Source organism: Pezoporus wallicus, unplaced genomic scaffold (assembly GCF_028554395.1).
Source record: "Pezoporus wallicus isolate ANWC-B61680 ecotype Strahan unplaced genomic scaffold, APGP_CSIRO_Pwel_v1 contig_2908, whole genome shotgun sequence".
Lineage (NCBI taxonomy): Eukaryota > Metazoa > Chordata > Aves > Psittaciformes > Psittacidae > Pezoporus > Pezoporus wallicus.
The window spans coordinates 5323305-5342708 of NW_026642179.1; the positions used below are offsets into that span (position 1 = coordinate 5323305).

The 19404-nt window shown below is 47.0% G+C and overlaps 1 protein-coding gene across 1 annotated transcript in view; it reads left to right on the forward strand.

The window, feature by feature from the left end:
* The window catches only part of LOC130609290 (sodium- and chloride-dependent betaine transporter-like), a 40675-nt gene that overhangs the window by 3026 nt on the left and 18245 nt on the right, over positions 1-19404 (forward strand). The window contains exons 2-7 of the mRNA XM_057428110.1: positions 6263-6459; positions 10107-10241; positions 11376-11516; positions 12633-12720; positions 13956-14088; positions 17979-18113. Of these exons, the coding sequence (XP_057284093.1) occupies positions 6267-6459; positions 10107-10241; positions 11376-11516; positions 12633-12720; positions 13956-14088; positions 17979-18113 (825 nt within the window). The 5' untranslated portion in view covers positions 6263-6266. The remainder of the gene's footprint in view (positions 1-6262; positions 6460-10106; positions 10242-11375; positions 11517-12632; positions 12721-13955; positions 14089-17978; positions 18114-19404) is intronic.

A 19404-nucleotide genomic window follows, 5' to 3' on the forward strand; every position in this document is an offset into this window, starting at 1 on the left:
AATGCCCTGCAGCCCACACAACCTGGAAATTAATTAGAAGGAGTAAAGAAACCAACTAGCTTTCAGCAGCTTGAAGTGAAAGGCATTTTAATTCTGACTGCTGTCCTCGAGTTGGTCAGCTTTGTCATGCTACATATTCCCTTGCCTTTCTCCTTTTTGCGTGAGCAGCTGTCCAGCAGCAGCAGCAGGTTTGGAAGCAGCCATGGTTGAAGCAGCTACCCTTGCTTATGTAGCTGCTCTTAAATCGTCTGGAAAGCACTTGCTTCTACTGCTGCTGTTTTCCTGTCCATCCTGCAGATACAACCTATTCCAGTAGCAGCCCACACAGGCTGATCTAACAGGGTTTGTTCCTTAAGCTGTACCTTGGCACTGCTGTTCCTCACTGAGCCCCAATCTTCTGTCTGTGCTCCCACAACCACCCCTGCCATTGGCATGCGATGCAGGGTTTCATCTGCCGAGTAAGTGCTGGCTCATTTTGTGCAACCAGAGAATTTTCTATGTCCTCCTGCTCCTCCTTTTGCAGCACAGCCCAGCCCGCTTTCTTTCTGATTCCACCTTAAATTGCAGTTTACATGCTTGGTTGCTGCTTGTTTCAAAACGAGACCGAGAACTACAGATGCAGTGCAGATGTCTGCATTGTCATCTGCAATTCTGCCTTCTGCAGCTCAGGCAGCACCTGAGTGTCCCAAGTTGCTTTAAAACTGTGCTCCCTCTAGTAAGTGCTATCGGCTACTTTTAAATCCCATCTCTCTTCACTGTTCACTCCATTTCACTGTTCTGTCTTGAAATTGTCCTCTTCTCCTTTGCCTTAAGATAAAACAGCAGAAGAGGTCAAACAGAGGATGTTAACTTCCCAGCAGTAGAAGCTTCTGTGTGACAGTAGTTGGGAACAGGCAGTAAGTTTGCAGGAAGGAAAGCTTTAGGAGCATCTCTAAAGGCTTATTCCTCTGGTGCCAAACCCCTAAGAGGCTCTCTCTCACCTTTCTCTTGTCCTCTTGCTCCTTTTATCACTTGAGCAGCCCTGAATAAGCCCCTTTTGCCCTGAAAGAGGCTGAGGATACCACTATGTTTTGCTTTCAAGGGACACTTTCATTCTCCTCTTTTGCTGATTCCTTCCTTCCACCATTTAGTCACAGCTTGTTCCTGAATAAAGCCGATAAATGCTGTTCTCCTGCATCTCTGCATTGTGCATTCACTGTATGCACACACCTGCTCGTGAGTGCCAATGGGAATTCAGAGTTACCCTTGGCTTTTCTTGCCTTTTTTGCCATACTTGAAGAATCCTATGGAGGTAGGTGTGGGAGACACACAGCCTAGAATTTGTAACCAAGGGGAGACTGGGCTACCTCACTAATGCTGGAGAAGGGAATTTGTTGGCGTGGTCAGTGTTTAAGGCTGCCTGCTCTTTTTCCAGTGCCTAGGGCAATCCAGGTGTATTCGTATTTTCTCAGCGATAACTCTAGTGGGGAAAAACGTGGCTACCTCTATGCACCAAGCCCCATGCCATTTCAAACAGAGCTGCCTTTTGGCACTGGTCACAGAGGAAGCCCCCTTCTCTCTGTGGAGAGACAACAGGGTGCCGGTCTGCAAAGGGTGCTCCAGGCCTGGAAAAAGGCAACCCCTCAAAGTGCTTAGGGTTGAAAATAAAGCACGGCACTTCTAGAGGAGACTGGAGAGGTCAGAGGGAGTTGAGGGGGCATCTTAACGGTTGGAAAATCTTTATGGCAGAGGGAAAAGAGAGGCTGGGGACAAAGGAGTCGGAGGATTTTTCTCAAAAATTTGGTGCAGGAACAGCAGAAAATGTGCAGACAGGCAGCGAGGGGCAAAGCCTTTTCTCTGAAGATGTGTATTAAGAAGACAGGCATCCAAAGGGAGAAGAAAATATCTGCCTGTCAGGGAGGATGTTACACAGTGAGGGGGCTGCAGCTGCTGTGGGAGAGCCAAATTGTTCCTAGCTGGAAACAAGTTGTTTGAGTCCCCATCTGGCCTAAGAACATATAGGGCAAGGGCACACAGTAGGGTTAGATGTTTAGGAAAAGAGCCAGGAGGTGTGTGAATAGGCTTTCTCATAGAAACAGCAGGCAAAGCAGAAAGGGAAGTAGTGGGGGTGTGTGATACTGTGTGTTGCCTTGTCTGGGAAGGGAGAAGCTGAAGCTTGTGACACAAAGGGCCAAAACTTTGGGCACCAGTTTAATCTACCACCTCTTTCTAGTTGCAGAGGTTTGCTTCTATGAATCAGGGTGCTTTCCTGATTATTATATTCCTGATTATATCCCTGCATTTTCCTTTTTAAAACAGAAAAATGAAGCTACAAGTGTTGCATCTCCCCACATGGCCTGTGTTTGTCCCTGCCCTGTTCCCCATTGCAGTGTCCCAACTTCTGTCCTCTGTGTTGACCTATTCAGGAGCCAGAGGAGAGGTGTCAAAGCCCTGGTCCAGGTGTCTTGAGGTAGAGGCTGGCATTCAGTGCATTCCCTTCCTGAGGTTAGGTGAGAGGAGGCAACTCCTTGATTGTGATCTTCCCTCGCCTCCATGTGTCAAACAAGTCTAACATATAAACAGGTAAACCACAAATACTAGTAGTCATAGGCTGGCTCCTGGACCCACGTTGTATTGAAAGAGTAAAAGCAACGAATTAGCTAAGTCCTCTCCTGTCAGCTTCTCATGACATCCTCAATAAGCCCAAACTTAAGCATCATTGTACTTGATAATGTGCCCCGGACTGCAGCAAATTGGAACGTGCCAAGGACTGTGACAGATCAAACACGTTTCATTAAGTATGTGTTATTTTTTTCTCTCACATTTGACAGTGCGTGGAGCTCTGCTCCTCTTAAAGATGAGGAGGCTGTGCTGCAGCATCTGAATGAACTGATTAGCTAGCTGGCAAACCTTGCACAGGCAGGCAGTGGGGAAAGGGGCCTTGCCTGGACTTTGGAAATGAGAAAAGGCTGGCAGGAGGACCTTGTATTTCAACCTCCCGATCGAACGCAGGTGAGCTAAGTGAAGGGGTCAGTGCTGGGACTGGGAAGACCTCCAAGCTGTTGGTGAGCTGCAGAGCTACTAGCTCTGCATCAGCCAGCTTTTAGGATGTATACCTTGAGTTCTGGTTTGCACCACCTTCTCTAAACGTGGGGTTAGAGGTTTGGCTGAGCCTGTCAGAGGACTGATTCAGCTTCACATCCAAATGTAGACCCGCATATTGTAGTACTTGGTGGGCTTGGGGCAGTGCAATCCGTATAAGTAAATAGGTGCTTTCCAGCATATGGACCATAAAGTGCAAGTTCTGGGAAAAAAAGGAGGTTGCTTCCTAAGTGCCCTGGCACATCTGCATTTGACACTGAAACTGGCTGTGCCCACTGCAGTACTGCATATGTATCATAGAATCATAGAATGATTCTGTTGGAAGAGACCTTAAAGATCATCTAGCTCCTTGAACACTTCCAGGGATGGGGAAGCCACAACTTCTCTGGGCAACCTGTTCCAGTGCCTCACTTCACCCTCATAGTGAAGAACTTCCTCATCATGTCTAATCTGAATCTCCCTTCTGTCAGTTTAAAGCCATTCCCCCTTGTTCTGTCCCTACATGCCCTTGTAAAAAGTCCTCCAGATTTTTCTTTTCCACATATAAGCCTTTATTGGAAATAACTCTTAAAAAAAAGCCTCTCAAATTTAATAGGGGACCAGAATCTTTCTGCAACGTTTTTTGAAGAGGCTGCTTATGACCTGGAGGATGGTCTTCACTGATCCCCGGTTGCGCTCCTCTGTGGTTTATACTCCCCCTGTTCTCCTTGCAGTCCCCCTTACTAAAGGCAATGTTTATGCTCTCATGGGATTCAGCTCTCTGTATTCAGAGTCCATGGAAATCTGCTGCTGATTTCAAAGTGAACAGGATGGGCCCTTCAGAATGGAGGCAGATTAGGGGAACAAAGTCTGTTGTTGCCCTGGGCATTTAGAGAGCAATTGGTGTATCAGGCTGTGAGATCTGGTTTCCTTTCTTTACTTGAATATCAGAGGAAGGAAACATGCCTTGTGCCAAAAAACTGCTACTGAGCATTCAGCAGAAGTTGTCTTTTTGTATGCATGCATCTTTGCCCCAGGGCCTAATATATCCAGAGAGTTAGCATTTAGAAGATCATTTCATTTGCACTGAGCAACTTACAGAACCAAATGAGACACGGTGATAATGATGTTGTTTTACATGGAGTAAGTGCAAGCATAGCTAACCAGTTCTTTCTCCGCCTTTCCCTTTACCTCATTGAAAACTACACCCAAACAAGTGCCGTGGTGTTTCTAGGCTGCCGGGGCAGTCTGATGTTAGAACTACACTTGCTCTTATTCCCAGTTAGGTCAGACTCCCTACTCCCCATGAGATGTCTCATACCCTGCTGCTAACCCAGGGAAAGATGACTGGAGAGGCACAAGGAGGGAGGGAAGTTTGCTATCATGGTCCTGGTGAGCCATCTTGATGCAGAAGGTTGATGGATGGGTTTGGTAGTCCCATCAGGTAGAGGACATCAAGGGTGACGAAATCTTGCTCACCACTGACTTTCTGACTGGGAGAGGACCCAGGCCTGAGCAATTTCCAGAGCTGTGCTTGGACTTTGCCTGGGAGAGAGCAAGCTGAAGTGTTCCAGAGCAGATCCGGGGCAGTGATAGAGTTCAGTACTGTAGATGATGCAGATTGCTGTCCCTGCTGCTCCCTGGAGATAAGGATGTTCCCATAGGAGGCACAGAAGGAATGATAGATGTGCTATTAAGAAACTATCAAACCGCAGGCAAACCTAATCTGTAAGTTAATGTGAAGGAACAAAGCCCTGATTTCTTAGCACTCTCAGATGCTGAGAATGGAAGCAAAGATGCTACTGCTTTGGAGAGGCTTGTTTCCAGCATAGTTTCCTAATGCCAACATGAGAATGTGTGTCCCTTGCTAATGCCAGTCACCCCTTCAAAAGCCAGCTCCTGCTCGGTAATGCAACCAGTGAGATGTAGCTAGAGTTAGGACTTCCCTGGCTTAGTTCATCAACTCCCCTGCTTGTCTTAGGTCTGTGCTTTCTGTCTGGACTCACATGTGCATCCCTCCCTCAGAAAACTTTCTTCTCATAATTAAATGCCCATAAACAATATGAAAATGTTTTTGAAAATAAGATTCAGTCTGGTTTGTGTGAATTCTAGCTGGATTTAAATTAACTAGCCAAATAAAGGACTTTGTGTATGGTAGAAAATGGTATTTTGTAGCAAACAGCCACTAACTTTGCTTAGTTAAGTTGATGCTAAACATATTTCAGGATTTAGTACAGACTGGAGAATGTCTTTCTTATACCACCCTAGAGGCTCAGTCACATTCACCGTGTCTACTCTAACAGTGACTTTGCTCCATATTTCCACGGCTGGGCTTTTCCCTACTAACGTTTTCACTGCAATGGCTTGTCTAATCTCAGCGTTGCTCAGACCTGGAACACCTCACAAGTATAAGGTCATTTTGCTCATCTCATGGGCTTTGTTTCTTTGCTCTGTATTCTTTGCAGGTTCGGGCAAAGGCATAGGATTCATGCTTTGCTTGTTTGTGACTGAAGGGAGCCCAGGTCAAATAAGCATGTGTGTGCACTTGCCAATATGGCAGGCTATATATAGTGTAACATGGTGCTCAGGAGGTCAAAAGCGGCGCTTCTTGCAATGCCTTGAAGTAAGATGGTAGGTTGTTCATTCTTGTTCAGACTATTAATATGTAATATTTCTATCCTGCCCTCTGAAACCATTCTAGGAGACAGTTGCTGTATAAAGCACACACAGAAGGGGAACTCCTGCCAGCAAACTCCACTTCAGCTCTTGTTCTCTTCTTCTGAACTGTTGTTTTCAAAGTCTTGTCTGAGTTTCCAACAATGATGGAGGTGCATTTAGTCAGGGTGGGGAGGGGCAGATGGAGGTGCACTAATGCCGGGGATCAGGGAAAAATGAGGAAGAGGACAGTGGGAGAGAAGGGTGAATTCAGGGTGTGTCCAGCAAAGGTTGGTACAGGTGGATCCGTCTCACCTGACCGATGACCTTTCCTTTGTCCCTTCAGCACAGACTTTCTGTCCCACAGACATAACTTGGGGAAAATGCTTTGTGCTGACACTAAAGAAGCCATTTTCCAGAGGATGACGGAAACTCACACTGATACTAGGAACATATCTGTTGTGATGACTGGTCCCATCCCTCCTCTTCCCACATGTCCCACAGCAGCTCCCTGCATCCCATGCTCTCTTCTTCCTCTATCCCACAGAGACATGGCAAGAGCTGTGGCTAAGGAAGGAGAGCCCAATGGGGTCCTTGCAGCTCCCGAAGAGATAAAACAGGAGGAAACGGAAGAGAGAGGCCAATGGAGCAGCAAAATGGAGTTTGTGCTGTCTGTGGCTGGCGAGATCATTGGTTTGGGTAACGTGTGGAGGTTCCCCTACCTCTGCTACAAGAACGGCGGTGGTGAGTTCACAGGATACATGAATTGTCCTAGGTCCGCAGGCATGACAACAGGTACATGTGTGCCCAGATCCATTTCTCCTGTGCTTCATGTACTCCCACATGCCCTCATTCTCTCCTCTAGTAAGTTAGCTCCTGCCAAAGCCAGGAGGAATAAAAACTGAGTGGTGAATCTCCCCAGTGGCCACTGTTTCTCCAAGCACATCTCACAGGTATGAGGGCCAAACTGAACTTTAGTAACTCTTTAAGGCTCTTGGGCATCTTGAGAAACAGGTGATCTTCTGAAACCATCAAATGCTATGAGAGGTCAGAAAGCCATCAGCAACCTTCTTCTGTACAAGTCCTTTTTTCCTACTCTCTATGTCACCCCCACCTCTCTCAGGCCCTTGTTAAAGCGGACAAAGGCTTTGATGGTGCTGGTATCCTTGCCATGGCCTGATGCCTGTTAGAAGGGCATTACTACCTCTTTCCCAGAAATAGTTATCTCAGTGGTCAATCCAGTGCTAGTGAAACCTGTCCCCAGGAAATTTGTTCCCCTTCCCTTTTGCTTCTTGTGTCACTTTCCTTTTCCAATAGCACTGCAATGAGGTCATTACATAGTTAAAAATTAAACTTTCTCATGACAGTAAGACGAAACTGGGAAAGGGGAAGGTAATAATTGACTGTCACTAACTTTTCTTGGTGAATTGAAATCTAACTTTATAAAAGAAAAAGAGGAATAATAAATGACATGTCAAATACAGCAATAACTTCTCTTTTGTTCTCATTCTCTAGAGACACCTTGAAATAATGCTTTGGGACTTGCATGTTCCCCCTGCTTTAAACTTCCTTTCTCTGCAGACCATGCCACAGAAGCCTTTCTTTCCCAAGCTGCTCTGAGCTTTCACCAATGGATGAGCTCATTCCAGGTCTACCAAATTCCTGTCCCCTGTGCTGCTGTTGGAGTTTATCCAAATCAAGCAGGACTCAGTACAGTATTTCCTCTGAACCAAATAGGGGTTGGATAAAGGGATGGTTAAAGAAAATGGAATTGAATTTTTCTCGAACCTGGGATGATTTTTAGCACATCCTCCAGTTTCCTTCTCTGACGTTTTGATGGTAGGCACTGGAGGCACCAAAAGCAAGTCAGACTGGCACAGGTCAGTAACCACCTGTAATGTGCCTGATTGAACACCCCGTTCTGCAGTAACACTTCAGAGAAGTCATGGGTTTTGCATGGAAAATTTCTTCCTGAGCTCAGATGATATCTTTGCATAGTTTATGCCTATGGTAACCGGTTCAGTAGTTCTTGCAATTTGTATGCTAATTAGTGTAAGTGAAAAGGCTACTTTTGTTCATTTTAAATATCTATTGAATAAATTTATATAGTTTTTTTCAATTAAACTACTCTGGAATATCTAAGACTGAGATTCAGAGGCCCACAAGTCTAGGCGTGGGGAAGATCAGGATGGGAGAGCCCTTCCCTCACAGCTCAGACACTGCCTTTGCAGAAAATATGCTACTACTGTAGAAGGTCATTCTTCTCTCTAGGGCTCTAGGGAATCAGATGGCAAACCAATTAGTACAGGACAAGGTACTGTGTTTCCCATGACACTCAAATATATTCTCACCATTGGAAAAGTCCTTGAGAATGCAAAAAAGGGATTTTCCTACCTTTAAATCATAGAATCACAGAATGGTTTGGGTTGGTAAGGACCTGAAGATCACCTAGTTCCAACCCTCCTGCCATGGGCAGGGATGCCTTACACTAGATTGTTGCTCTCCCTTCTCCCCCCCAAACTGGATATTGCTGTCCTGTCACCTTTCTCCACCTTTTGATGTACTGAGATGGTTATAAAGCTGTAAAGACAGATATCGTACCTGTGCTAACTTGCCATAAAGCAACCAAATGTAAACTTGTCCATGGTTGCACTTTCAAATTTAATCAAATTGCTCAGCATCCTGACCTTGTTATTGACTCATAAGCAAAGGAGGTCTGTTTCTGGGGGCTCTTCTCAGGGCTGAGTCTCCTCCAGTGGTACAGCAAACTGGGGAAGAGATCACAACTGGAGTGGCTGCTGGTAACTACTATGAGGAGAAGGGTAAGAGACACAAGACAATAGAGGTGTTTTTTAGAGGTCATTACTCAGAGACCAAACTGGATCAATCTCTGGGACAAATGGTATCAGAGGAGAGGGTCTGAGACCTGCTAAAAGGCTCATCTGTGTGCAGGATAACAAAACTCTCTTGCAGATTTGGCATACAGATAGATGTCTTACAATACCAAAAGCAGCAGCTGCTTCTAGCTCAGCAAGTGCCGTTCCCATTGCCTGCCCTGAAAACCTGGACTGATTCAGTGAGCCAGCATCCCATCCTCTGGCCTCAGGTCCCCTGCAGATACAGCACAGCTGTGTTTCCACAAGGAAAGTTGGAAGTTCCTTGTTATTGTAACATTGCTGGCTTAAAAACAAGGGGAAGTTTTCCTAGTTGATACTTGTGATGGGAAGGAATTTCAGTGCAGATGCCTGTGCTGGCAGGGGAGGAGAGGGCTTGGGAAACAGTGTCTACCTCTGCTGAGAAAGGGGGCCCTCATCTTGTTTCAAACAGCTGAGATGCTCTCCAGGCACTGATGGTGGGAGGTACTCATGACCAGAAGTTTACTGTATGGGGTGGCAAGACCTTAACAGTTGTTCCAGTGCGAAAGGCAATGGCCTTGGCCTGTTTGGAGGGGAGCAAAAGTCTGCACTAATGATGGGGAGAAAGACTGTGAGGTGGTAGAACAAAGGTAAGCAAAGAAACTGTGATCTCAGAAGCAGTTTTTAAGCAGAACAGCAAAAACATTGGGTGTTTGAATTTAGTAGAACCAAAAAGAAGGAATAAAAGTTTCAGATAACTGAACAGGGCATTAAACCTATTTTTTTTTTCCTTTTTGTTTTGATTTTCTGATGCTTTGTTTTTGTTGGTCATTGTTTCTGGAAAAAAACATTCTCTGTCCCCTGTCTCTTCCATTTCATCAGGGATTGTCTGAGGGCTATTTCAGACTGATTTCTTTTAAGACATTTCTCTATATTTTGATAAAAAAATTGAATTTGAAGAGAGAAGTTAAACTTTTTCATTTTGAAAATGCTGGAGGGATACTCTGTTTCTCTTCCCTATTTCCATTGTTTTGGTGCAAACTGCTTTTCAAATTTGATGTGAAATGCATTTCAAGCAAATTTATATGCTGGCAACTGTATTACTTACCAAGAAATGTCACCAGCCTCCAGGTTTGTATCCTCTAGGCAAGTGGGAGTTAGCTATGACTCCCAGTAAAGGCAAAGCAAATGTGGTTATGTGAAACAAGTGCTCCTTTGGCTTTGCCTGACTCCTGCTGAAAGAGGAGTGAAGCAGGGACTGTCTTTTCTTATCCCCTTCCTTGACTACTCCTAACCTCTAGGTTTTGGCCAAGACCAAATGCGAAAGTACTGCAGCAGCGCAAGACAGACCATGCTTGGTATTTTTTCCAAGTAATGACAGTGTTGGAGACCTTGGGGGTTTTTAGCAGAGGTTGTGCAGTTAATTCAGAGAATTTTTGCTCTTTATCTAGCTGATTCCAGCTGTGACCTGGCAAGGGGTGGTGGGGACGAGCTTTTAAAGAGGTTTCTTAGGCAGCATCTTACCCCTCTCTGCAGGAGCATTCCTTATCCCCTACCTCATCTTCCTCTTCACCTGTGGGATCCCTCTGTTCTTCCTGGAGACAGCGCTGGGGCAGTACACCAACCAGGGAGGAGTCACTGCCTGGAGGAAGATCTGTCCTATCTTTGAAGGTAAGTCGAGTTCCTGGAGTTCCTGGCAGCACTTTCTAACACTTCGTGATGCAGAAACTTTTTTGGGAAATGTTATTATTTCCCCCCCCCTCTTTCTCCTTTATTCTCCCTCCCTTCTTCTCTTTCCATGCCTTGTTATCCCTCCTGCTGACTGATGCATGTGCAGGGGCAGTGCCCTAATCCCGCCATACACAACTGAGGGTGTGGGATGCTGGCTGGTGGCTGTGCTGGTCCAGCTGAGCCACAGTCTCTGCTTTGAGATGCTCAGAGATTGGGCAAGAAGAGGAGCAGGGTGGCCAGCCAGAAGCAGGAGGAGGAGGATGGAAGTGACGAAGACCTGAATGTAGTCCAGGAGAAATACTGAAGAGAAAAGAGAATGAGGAAGGCTGGCTGGCTTACGATGCTTTCCCTGCCCATTGCTGTGCCCAGAGCTGCTGTGGCAGAATTTGCAGGCTGGTGTCCTGCAAACTAGGGTGGAAATCACAGACTTCCCACAGTGGTCTGATAGCCCAGAACTGGGCTGGGGTTGTGGTTAAGGCACAGGTATGAGAACCAAGACTCCTAAGGCCCAGGGAAAGGCTGTTTAATGGCATTAATGAGTTAATGAATCTCACATCCACAATTCTCCTGTCCAGAGGAGAGCTTATTGCACCCATATTTTGTAGAGAGCAATGGGCAGGACCAAAGACCAGAGCTCAGCTTCCAAGTCTGTACTTTTGCCCCAGTACTTGATGTATATCAGCTGTGAGAACACTTTTTGCCTGAGTCTTCCCAGAAGGAAGAAACTCACCTACATTTCTTTTGTTTAAAAGCTAGATCTGGCTTTCCTGCAGGAGAGGCAGTGTAATGCAGGGGCATGGTAGAGATGAGAATAAAGTTTTCCCATCAGTGAAAGCTTTTCTCTCTGTTCACCATAGACCTGTCTAGAGATACCAACAGTGTTTCCTGGCTGCATGCAAAGTCACAAAATCCTTTCTGTTTCCTTGAGGTAGGTCTTCCCTTGTTCTCTAGTGAGCCATATGGTTGGTGCTGCACCCTTCTTTCCACGGCACGGTCTATGTCTTTGGGGTTAAGCCTTATGCGTTGAGAGTTGGTTGGCAGCCCCATCCTCATCTCTTTTGCTTTCCTCCGCAGGAATCGGATATGCCTCACAAGTCATAGAGTGCTATCTGAATGTCTACTATATCGTCATCCTGTCCTGGGCACTCTTCTACCTGTTCAGCTCCTTCACTGCGGTGCTACCGTGGGCCACCTGTAATAACCCCTGGAACTCAGGTACATCTTCCCCTGGTTGGCTTTTAGATCCATCTCAATTCCAAGAAATTACTTGGATTTTGTAGAAAATATTTTTTATTCAGAGCAGTTTCCTTTGTGCACTCAGCTTTTGGCTAAATCAGACCAGGCCTGCACTGGAGGATGTTGCCAGTACAGTTCTCCCAGTGCAGGAACCAGTAACACAAAGCTGTAAAGGCACTGTTTTTCTGGTCTAATCACATCCATACAAGCCTCTATACCATTACGATGGCCAGAGGTCTCATCTCCTCATGCCCACAATTCACAGAACTGTGCCCAGGAGAAAAAACCTGGTTTTGGTTTTGTTCAAGGCACTTGGGCTGTGCCTGGGAAGGACGGGGTAGATGCACTGGGAAGAGCTTTGGTGTCAGCTCAGTTCCCTCCCTTTTTCTCTTGGGTCAGACAGTTAATTTATGTGATGTATTAGATTTCTCCACCCTCTTGGGCCATTCACTCACAGCTTCCTCTGCCCCTTCACCCCAGCAGAGGTAATCAGCCTTTTAAAGAGTTGAAAGCTACAGATGTCCTTTTAACAGATAGAAGATTCCCAGCCACAGCTGGGCTTCCCTGGTTTCCCAGCGGATTATCTTTTGCTTGCCAAATGCAAGATGAGGTGCATTTCTTGGATGCGTGGCCTCTCCTCTATATTTAGTAATTTCATGCTATGTGACAAGGTTGGGAATGAAGAGTGGAACATGAAGGCATCTGTGTGTAAGCATATGTATGCATGTGTAGGCAGGGAATAGTGAGTGGTCTGGGAGGAGAATGTGGTTTTCTATCCTGACTAGTGGCTATGTCTCAATAATCCATATTTTGCAGCCATCTGGTTTACATTTGGCAGGGAATTGCTCTCTCCTTCCTCTCTTCCCTTCCCAAAGCCCTCTGGCTACTGCTGGATTGGGATTCGTAGCTGGGGAGAGCCAGAGTTTAATGAGATGCTTAATGAGATGGAAGAGTTTAATGAGATGCTCTATAGCATGGGGAGAAGGATCTGTGTGTTGCCAGAGTGAGCATTAGGGTACAGAGGGGAAGAAGCATCCCTCATGGAGGGGCCTTGGAGATTTCCTCTGGCTCATCAGCTTCCTATTCTTTTGGTAGATCTCTGTGTGGACATTCTGAACCGCTCCAGCCTAGACAATGGGACCTTGCCTGCGAATGCCACCTCTCCAATGATTGAGTTTTGGGAGTATGTGATCATTTTCCCTCTGTTCAGGCTCCTCTGTCATCTAAATGCAGAAGCTGTAGGACTATCTGGGTAGAGGGCTGTGCATCTCTCTAGAACCAAGCGAGGTGCCACGTCAGACCCAAATGTGGGGAGCATAATGCACTGAGCTTCCAAGGAGTTTGGCACAGAACCCAGGGGCACGAGGACTAGATATAGCCCAAAGGCTGCTCACACTGTGCCTGCCTAAGGATGCTTGTGTGCACACATGCACAGGCATGTTCCCTTTCTGGCACTGAAGCATCTGGGTGATTGTGGCCACAGAAAGAGGCACCAAGAAAAGATGAGGACTTGCTGTAAGCAGGGGGTACTTGTGATGGGTGTTGTAGACTACTTTTGGCAGGCAAGCAGGAGAGGCCAGGGCAGACTGAACAGTTCAGTGCAGTGAAACAGAGAGGGACAAAGCTGCTTTTCCCCTTCTTCTTGGTGCCTTTTCTATTCCCTTCTTGCTTGGTGCCTAAGGGAAGTGGTCCATCAGACTGCTCAGGCTCATCCCTGGAGAGCAAGGACATGAGGCGCATGCGTGAGATGCCAGAGAAGGACTTGGAGAGGTTTGGTCATGGGGCTGGAGGCAATAAAACAGCTCTGAAGGAGGACCCTGCAGCAGGTCAGACAGTGTCCCAGAGAGGGTCATCACTGCAGCCTGCACGGGTTGAGATGGCTGTTGTGGCCACACTACCTCTCCACACTCAGCTGAGGAAAGTCTCATAAAGAAGAGGGGTGCCAGGGATTCGGCTCCAGAGGTATTTTTTTTCCCCATTTATGGCTCCTAAAGCGCTTCTGAGTGGGCTGACTGTGCTTTGTCCCTTGCAGCCACCACAGGGCACATACAAGATAATACGAGCCCATGAGTTCAGAAAGAGCCTACACAGTGCTGGACCACCTCTCCTGCCCTATTCTTAGGACATACTATTTATTGAGAGCTGTGACCCCTCTGAAATGATTGGGGAGCAGGTAGTGATTTTGTGTTGCATGGGTTTGATGGGCATGGTTTCATGGGCTTGGAGAATGGGAGGGTTTGGATCAGCTACAGGACATGGTGGAGGAGCATCAGCAAGAGCAACAGAGAGGGGAGTCCTGGGCTGTTGTGTTGTGGGTAGTCTGTAAAGTCTTTGGATGGGGTAATATGGGAAAGTTGTGTATGGATGAGTGGGGTCTGGGGTGTTAATGCTTCTCTCCCTGTCCCTGGACACCGGCAGGAAGCGAGTCCTGGGGCTCACGGATGGTATTCACAAACTGGGCAGCTTGCGCTGGGAGCTGGCTCTGTGTCTCCTGCTGGCGTGGATCATCTGCTACTTCTGCATCTGGAAAGGGGTCAAGTCCACAGGCAAAGTAGGAATGGAGACTGTTGTCCTGGTTCATAAACCTCCTTATACCCATCTTACATTACTTCATGAAAAGGGAAAGAGACTGGGGAAGAAGGAGCAGGAGGCACACAACACCAAAGTCAAACCTAAAACCTGGTAGGGCCATACTGATTTGCACCAACTGTGTTGGACCCATGCAAGGAGGAATAGAAGAGTAGGTCAAACAGGCAAAGGAAGACAGAAAGATCTTGGGTCACCTTTTCCCTTGCAGATATGCACGATGGCTGATGAATACTCCCCAACTGCCCTTGTAAGTCATCCACTCACCAGCGTGTTGTCCTGGTGTGGCTTGCTCGTGTTTTTAACAAGATCCTCTGCAGTGGCGAGCTGCCTATTCCTGACAATAATTAAACACTCAAGAAAATAGAGAAGCTGCTGCCTGTAACCAGCTCAGTGAATAGACAATAAATTTCTCCTGCTTCTTTATCCTGCACAATACTTGGGGTGGGAGAGGACTCTCTGCTCTCCTTTGTACTCTCCCTGGCTCTGCAGTTTCGGTTCAGCCGATCACTTCCTGCATTTTGCAGGAAAGGCTGGAGCCAATGCTCCCTCCTTATGTTGATCCCATGGATCTGGTGGACCGGTCATCCTTCTGGAGTGAATGAGTGTGTGATGCCTTGGGGTGGGTGTCAGGGATGCCGCTAAGGCCTTGGCTTGTTCAAGACCTCCTTGCTTCCTGGAGCTGCGATGAGATGGGTGAATTGTTAATGACAGTTGGGTCTTGAAGGCACCCGGAGGATGTCTCAATAGCAAAGGGAGGAAAACTGTAGTTTTTTGTAGTCTATGGGGCTGAGTCTAGTTGGAGGCCTGTGACTAGTGGAGTGCCTCAAGGGTCAGTACTGGGACCGGTATTATTTAATATATTCATCAATGATTTAGATGAGGGAATTGAGTGTACTATCAGCAAGTTTGCTGATGACACTAAGCTGGGAGGAGTGGCTGATACGCCAGAAGGCTGTGCTGCCATCCAGCGAGACCTGGATAGGCTGGAGAGTTGGGCAGGGAGTAACTTGATGAAATATAACAAGGGAAAGTGTAGAGTCCTGCATCTGGGCAGGAACAACCCCAGGTTCCAGTATAGGTTGGGGAACGACCTGTTAGAGAGCAGTGTAGGGGAGAGGGACCTGGGGGTCCTAGTGGACGACAGGATGACCATGAGCCAACACTGTGCCCTTGTGGCTAAGAAGGCCAATGGCATCCTGGGGTGTATTAGAAGGGCGGTGGTTAGTAGGTCGAGAGAGGTCCTCCTTCCCCTCTACTCTGCCCTGGTGAGACCGCATCTGGAGTATTGTGTCCAGTTCTGGGCCCCTCAGTTCAAGAAGGACAGGGAGCTGCTGGAGAGAGTCCAGCGCAGGGCAACTAAGATGATTAAGGGAGTGGAGCATCTCCCTTATGAGGAAAGACTGAGGGAGCTGGGTCTCTATAGTTTGGAGAAGAGGAGACTGAGGGGTGACCTTATAAGTGTCTATAAATGTATAAAGGGGGAGTGTCACGAGGATGGAGCCAGGCTCTACTCAGTGGCAAACAATGATAGGACAAGGGGTAATGGGTACAAACTGGAACACAAGAGGTTCCACTTAAACTTGAGAAGAAACTTCTTCTCAGTGAGGGTGACGGAACACTGGAACAGGCTGCCCAGGGAGGTTGTGGAGTCTCCTTCCCTGGAGACATTCAAAACCCGCCTGGACGCATTCCTGTGTAACATTATCTAGGTGTTCCTGCTCCGGCAGGGGGATTGGACTAGATGATCTTTCGAGGTCCCTTCCAATCTCTAACATACTGTGATACTGTGATACTGTGAAAACCAATTTCTGCAATAGACTTCTACCTTCAAAGCACTACCCTTACTACTGCCAGATGTTCCCTGTAGTACTGGACACCCGTGTTCCAGTATCAAATCCTATCTCTCACCTTAAAACTTCACTGGGCACCCATTTTAACAGAACAAGACAATAGCTTGCTCTGCTCACTAGGTTTCTCTCAGTCTTTGCTGATGACTCTGGCTGTTGTTATCCACAATTTCTCAAGGAGGAAGAGCCAGACTCCACCTTTATGGGGAGAGGGGATGCTCCACATTTTAAATCTTAAATCTCTGATGCTCCCAGCACCAAAGGAGAGACTCAGTGAAAAGGGCTGAGAGGAACCTGGAATGATTTAGTTACTCCTCCATGCAGATCAAACCAAATCAAACCCAAGCCTCCCAGACTCAATCTTCCAAGATCAGAATGATACGTCTTGTAAAGGTGGCACTGTGGTATTTAAACCAGGAGCATCAGAAGGAAGAAACTCTTCCATGTTCCCAGGAAAACCATTCCAGCTACTACATGCACTGTTTCCTCTAACTTTCTGGTCTGATTTTGCCAAACCCAATCAGCCCAACCAGCTTCATTGAAATTCTTTAGCTTTCTCCTTGTGCAGAGCTTGCCTGGGACCACAGAAGGTTTTTCCATCACCAGTTGTTTGAATACAGGGCTTACTTTATACCAGCTAGATGTCATGAACGTGGTGCAGCAATACAGAGTGGTTTTTTCTATCCTGAGCCATACCACAGGTCAGTCGTCTCCTGTGCAGGTAGTCATATTGAGTTCTACAGGGGAGCTGTCAAAAAAATCAACTCCTCCCTTCCTTTCCTCACTGAGTATGTAATAGGATAAGCAGTAGGGATGTTCCAGGGATTCTGAGTAGGTGCATAATTTTGCTCAGGAGCTGCAGAGTAAACAGGATGTTGTGTTTGACTGAGAGGCTGCTCTAACCTGATAACTCTGCCAGACCCCTGTGTTCATGCCTCTGGGATTTAAGGAGTCCAAACTTCCAGAAACAATAGACACCTCAGGAGCATAGTTTCAAATAACACCATGAAGACTCCACTTTCTTTAAAAGCCTTTTTCTTTTATTCATTTTGCCACTCTTGTGCTCCTTCCATGTTTCCTTTCCCCGTGCATTCAGCTAATGTGTATAAATGTTCCCCAGAAGTGATTTCTGAAGGCAGATTTTAGTACTTGTGCCAAAAGCGCTCACATTCTCATTCAATTGGGGAACAGCAAAAATACCACGTACTGTGACTTATTTGACCAATTATCACCAAGCAGAAAAAACGTCATTTTAGGCCTCTCACTATGAATCCATCGAGTAAACAAGCCTTCACATTACTTTGATGAATTTTAACAATGAATAAATGTTAGGAAGTTGCAACTTGCTAGTGGATATTTTGCAGATAGACAAAAACCCAAACTGTTACATTAGGCAAGGGGTTAGAGATGATTAATTCTATTGTAATGTTTATTTACATCACACACAAGAAGTGAAAAGAAGGTCTTACAAACATAACAGTCTATATTTTCTTCCACGGCTTTGAGGTGCCCCCATTTACCTGTGAGCTCAGAGGCATGGGAGGGATGAAGGATCTGTGTGAGCACCCCTGGAAATGAGGCCCATCGGAGGTGTCTCACAAAAGTCCCCATTTAATTTGGAGAAGTCTTCCTGGGAATAGGACCATTTTAATAACTCCTCATTAAAACTCAGTGACAGGAAGGGATGTGAATTTCTTCTGCAGCTCTAGAAAGATGAAGAGAACAGCTGGAGAGCAGGGAAATTACACTGACTGGAAAGAGAAAATAAAGCAGAGAAACCAGTGACAGAGTCCTGGGTGAGGACCAAAATGTAGATTAACTAAATCACTGCTGACTTGTAACCTTGATTAATTTCTTTCCCACCCCTCTTTTACACTAGCAGTAGCAGCTATAGCCAACAGCAGCATCCAGGGATGTTTGCCAGGGTGGGGGCCTGCAGACAGGATGAGATGATGCCTTCACCCCCTTCCTGCTGACCTTCTCTTCTATTTCCCTGCACCTGTAGGTTGTTTACTTCACTGCCACCTTCCCTTACGTGATGCTCATCATCCTGCTGGTGCGAGGAGTCACGCTGCCAGGTGCTGCCGAGGGGATCATCTTCTATCTGAAGCCAGACATCTCCAGGCTGGCAGACCCGCAGGTGGGTGCTGGTCAAGCACGTGCTGGCCACAGGAAGGCTTCCAGCACCCTGGCCCCTGGATCCGCTGCTAGCTGAGAGGATCTAGCTGTCTTCTCTGTAAGGAGACTGGCAAACACTTGAGATATCCTTAAAATAGCTGAGAGAGGTCTAGTCCCCCTGCACAGCACAGCCTTTTTGCTTGTGTGTCTGCAGCATATGGGCATATTGGATAATTTCAGCAAAACCAGAAGAGTATATGAAAGATTCACCATGTAACAGATGGTTTTGCTGGGTCTTAAATGCACATAATTGAGGAAAGGGTGGGGAAAATACTCTGCTGCTTTTTGAGCATTTTTTGGCCTGGTTAGCATTTTGTTTGGCTCTAACAGCCCCTGCTCAGGAAGTGCAGGGCCGCTGCACTTGCAGAGACCAAATGCACATGGGTAACACAAGCTGTGCCCCAGCTGGGCAGCAGGTTCCCTTCACACATCCCAGGGGCTGGTCCCCCTTGCCTGGATTAGGGGCTGGTCAAAGGGTCTCATTGGAGCCCATGGAAAACCCCCTGGCAGGGAAGATGCTGTGTACCCAGGGAGGACCAGTCCAGATTAGGGCAGAGGATGCAGCCAAACTCAGGATCTGCAAGGTAGCCCAAGATGTAGGAGGTGGGAAGCACCCTTGGGGGCTGCGCAGGGCAGGCAGCAGGACCTGCCTTGGTAGATCCCCCAGAGTGGTCTGCTACAGCACCTTTCTGTAGCAGCAGGTTGCTTTCCTTCCCAATGTGGGCTCAGCAACACTGTGCAGGCTGCCTCTGCCACCCCAGGGTGGTGTTAATGCAGGCCCTCCCCAGAAGAGTGTTTAAATGACACTGCTGCTAATTATTCCCCCTCTAAATCTTTTCAGGAGGCAGCCAAGCAATATGCTTAGCCCGCAGTCTTAGCTTACCTCCCACATCTTCCCAGATGGCCAAAGCCCCAGCTGCTCCCAAACCAGCTGCCAAACACACTGTCTTCCCCCAAATGGCTTTCAGAGGCAATTATGTGTTGTCAATACAGAGTCTGTGGTGCGCTCAATGCGAAAAGCCAGCTGAACAAAACTGGCATTTTAATATCAAAATAAATAACAGGGGGGTGACTGGGGTTGAGTGTGTTTTGGTCATGGTCAGAGCTTATTCACTGAAAACCTCCCTATCTTTCACAGCCTAACTAAAGCTGATGTGGTCTTTCCAGGCTGCTGCAGCCCAGCATAGTAGGAGTGAGAGCTCCTGAGACCGAGTTTAGGGAGAATGTGGTGCTTTGGTGTAAAGCAGGGTGTG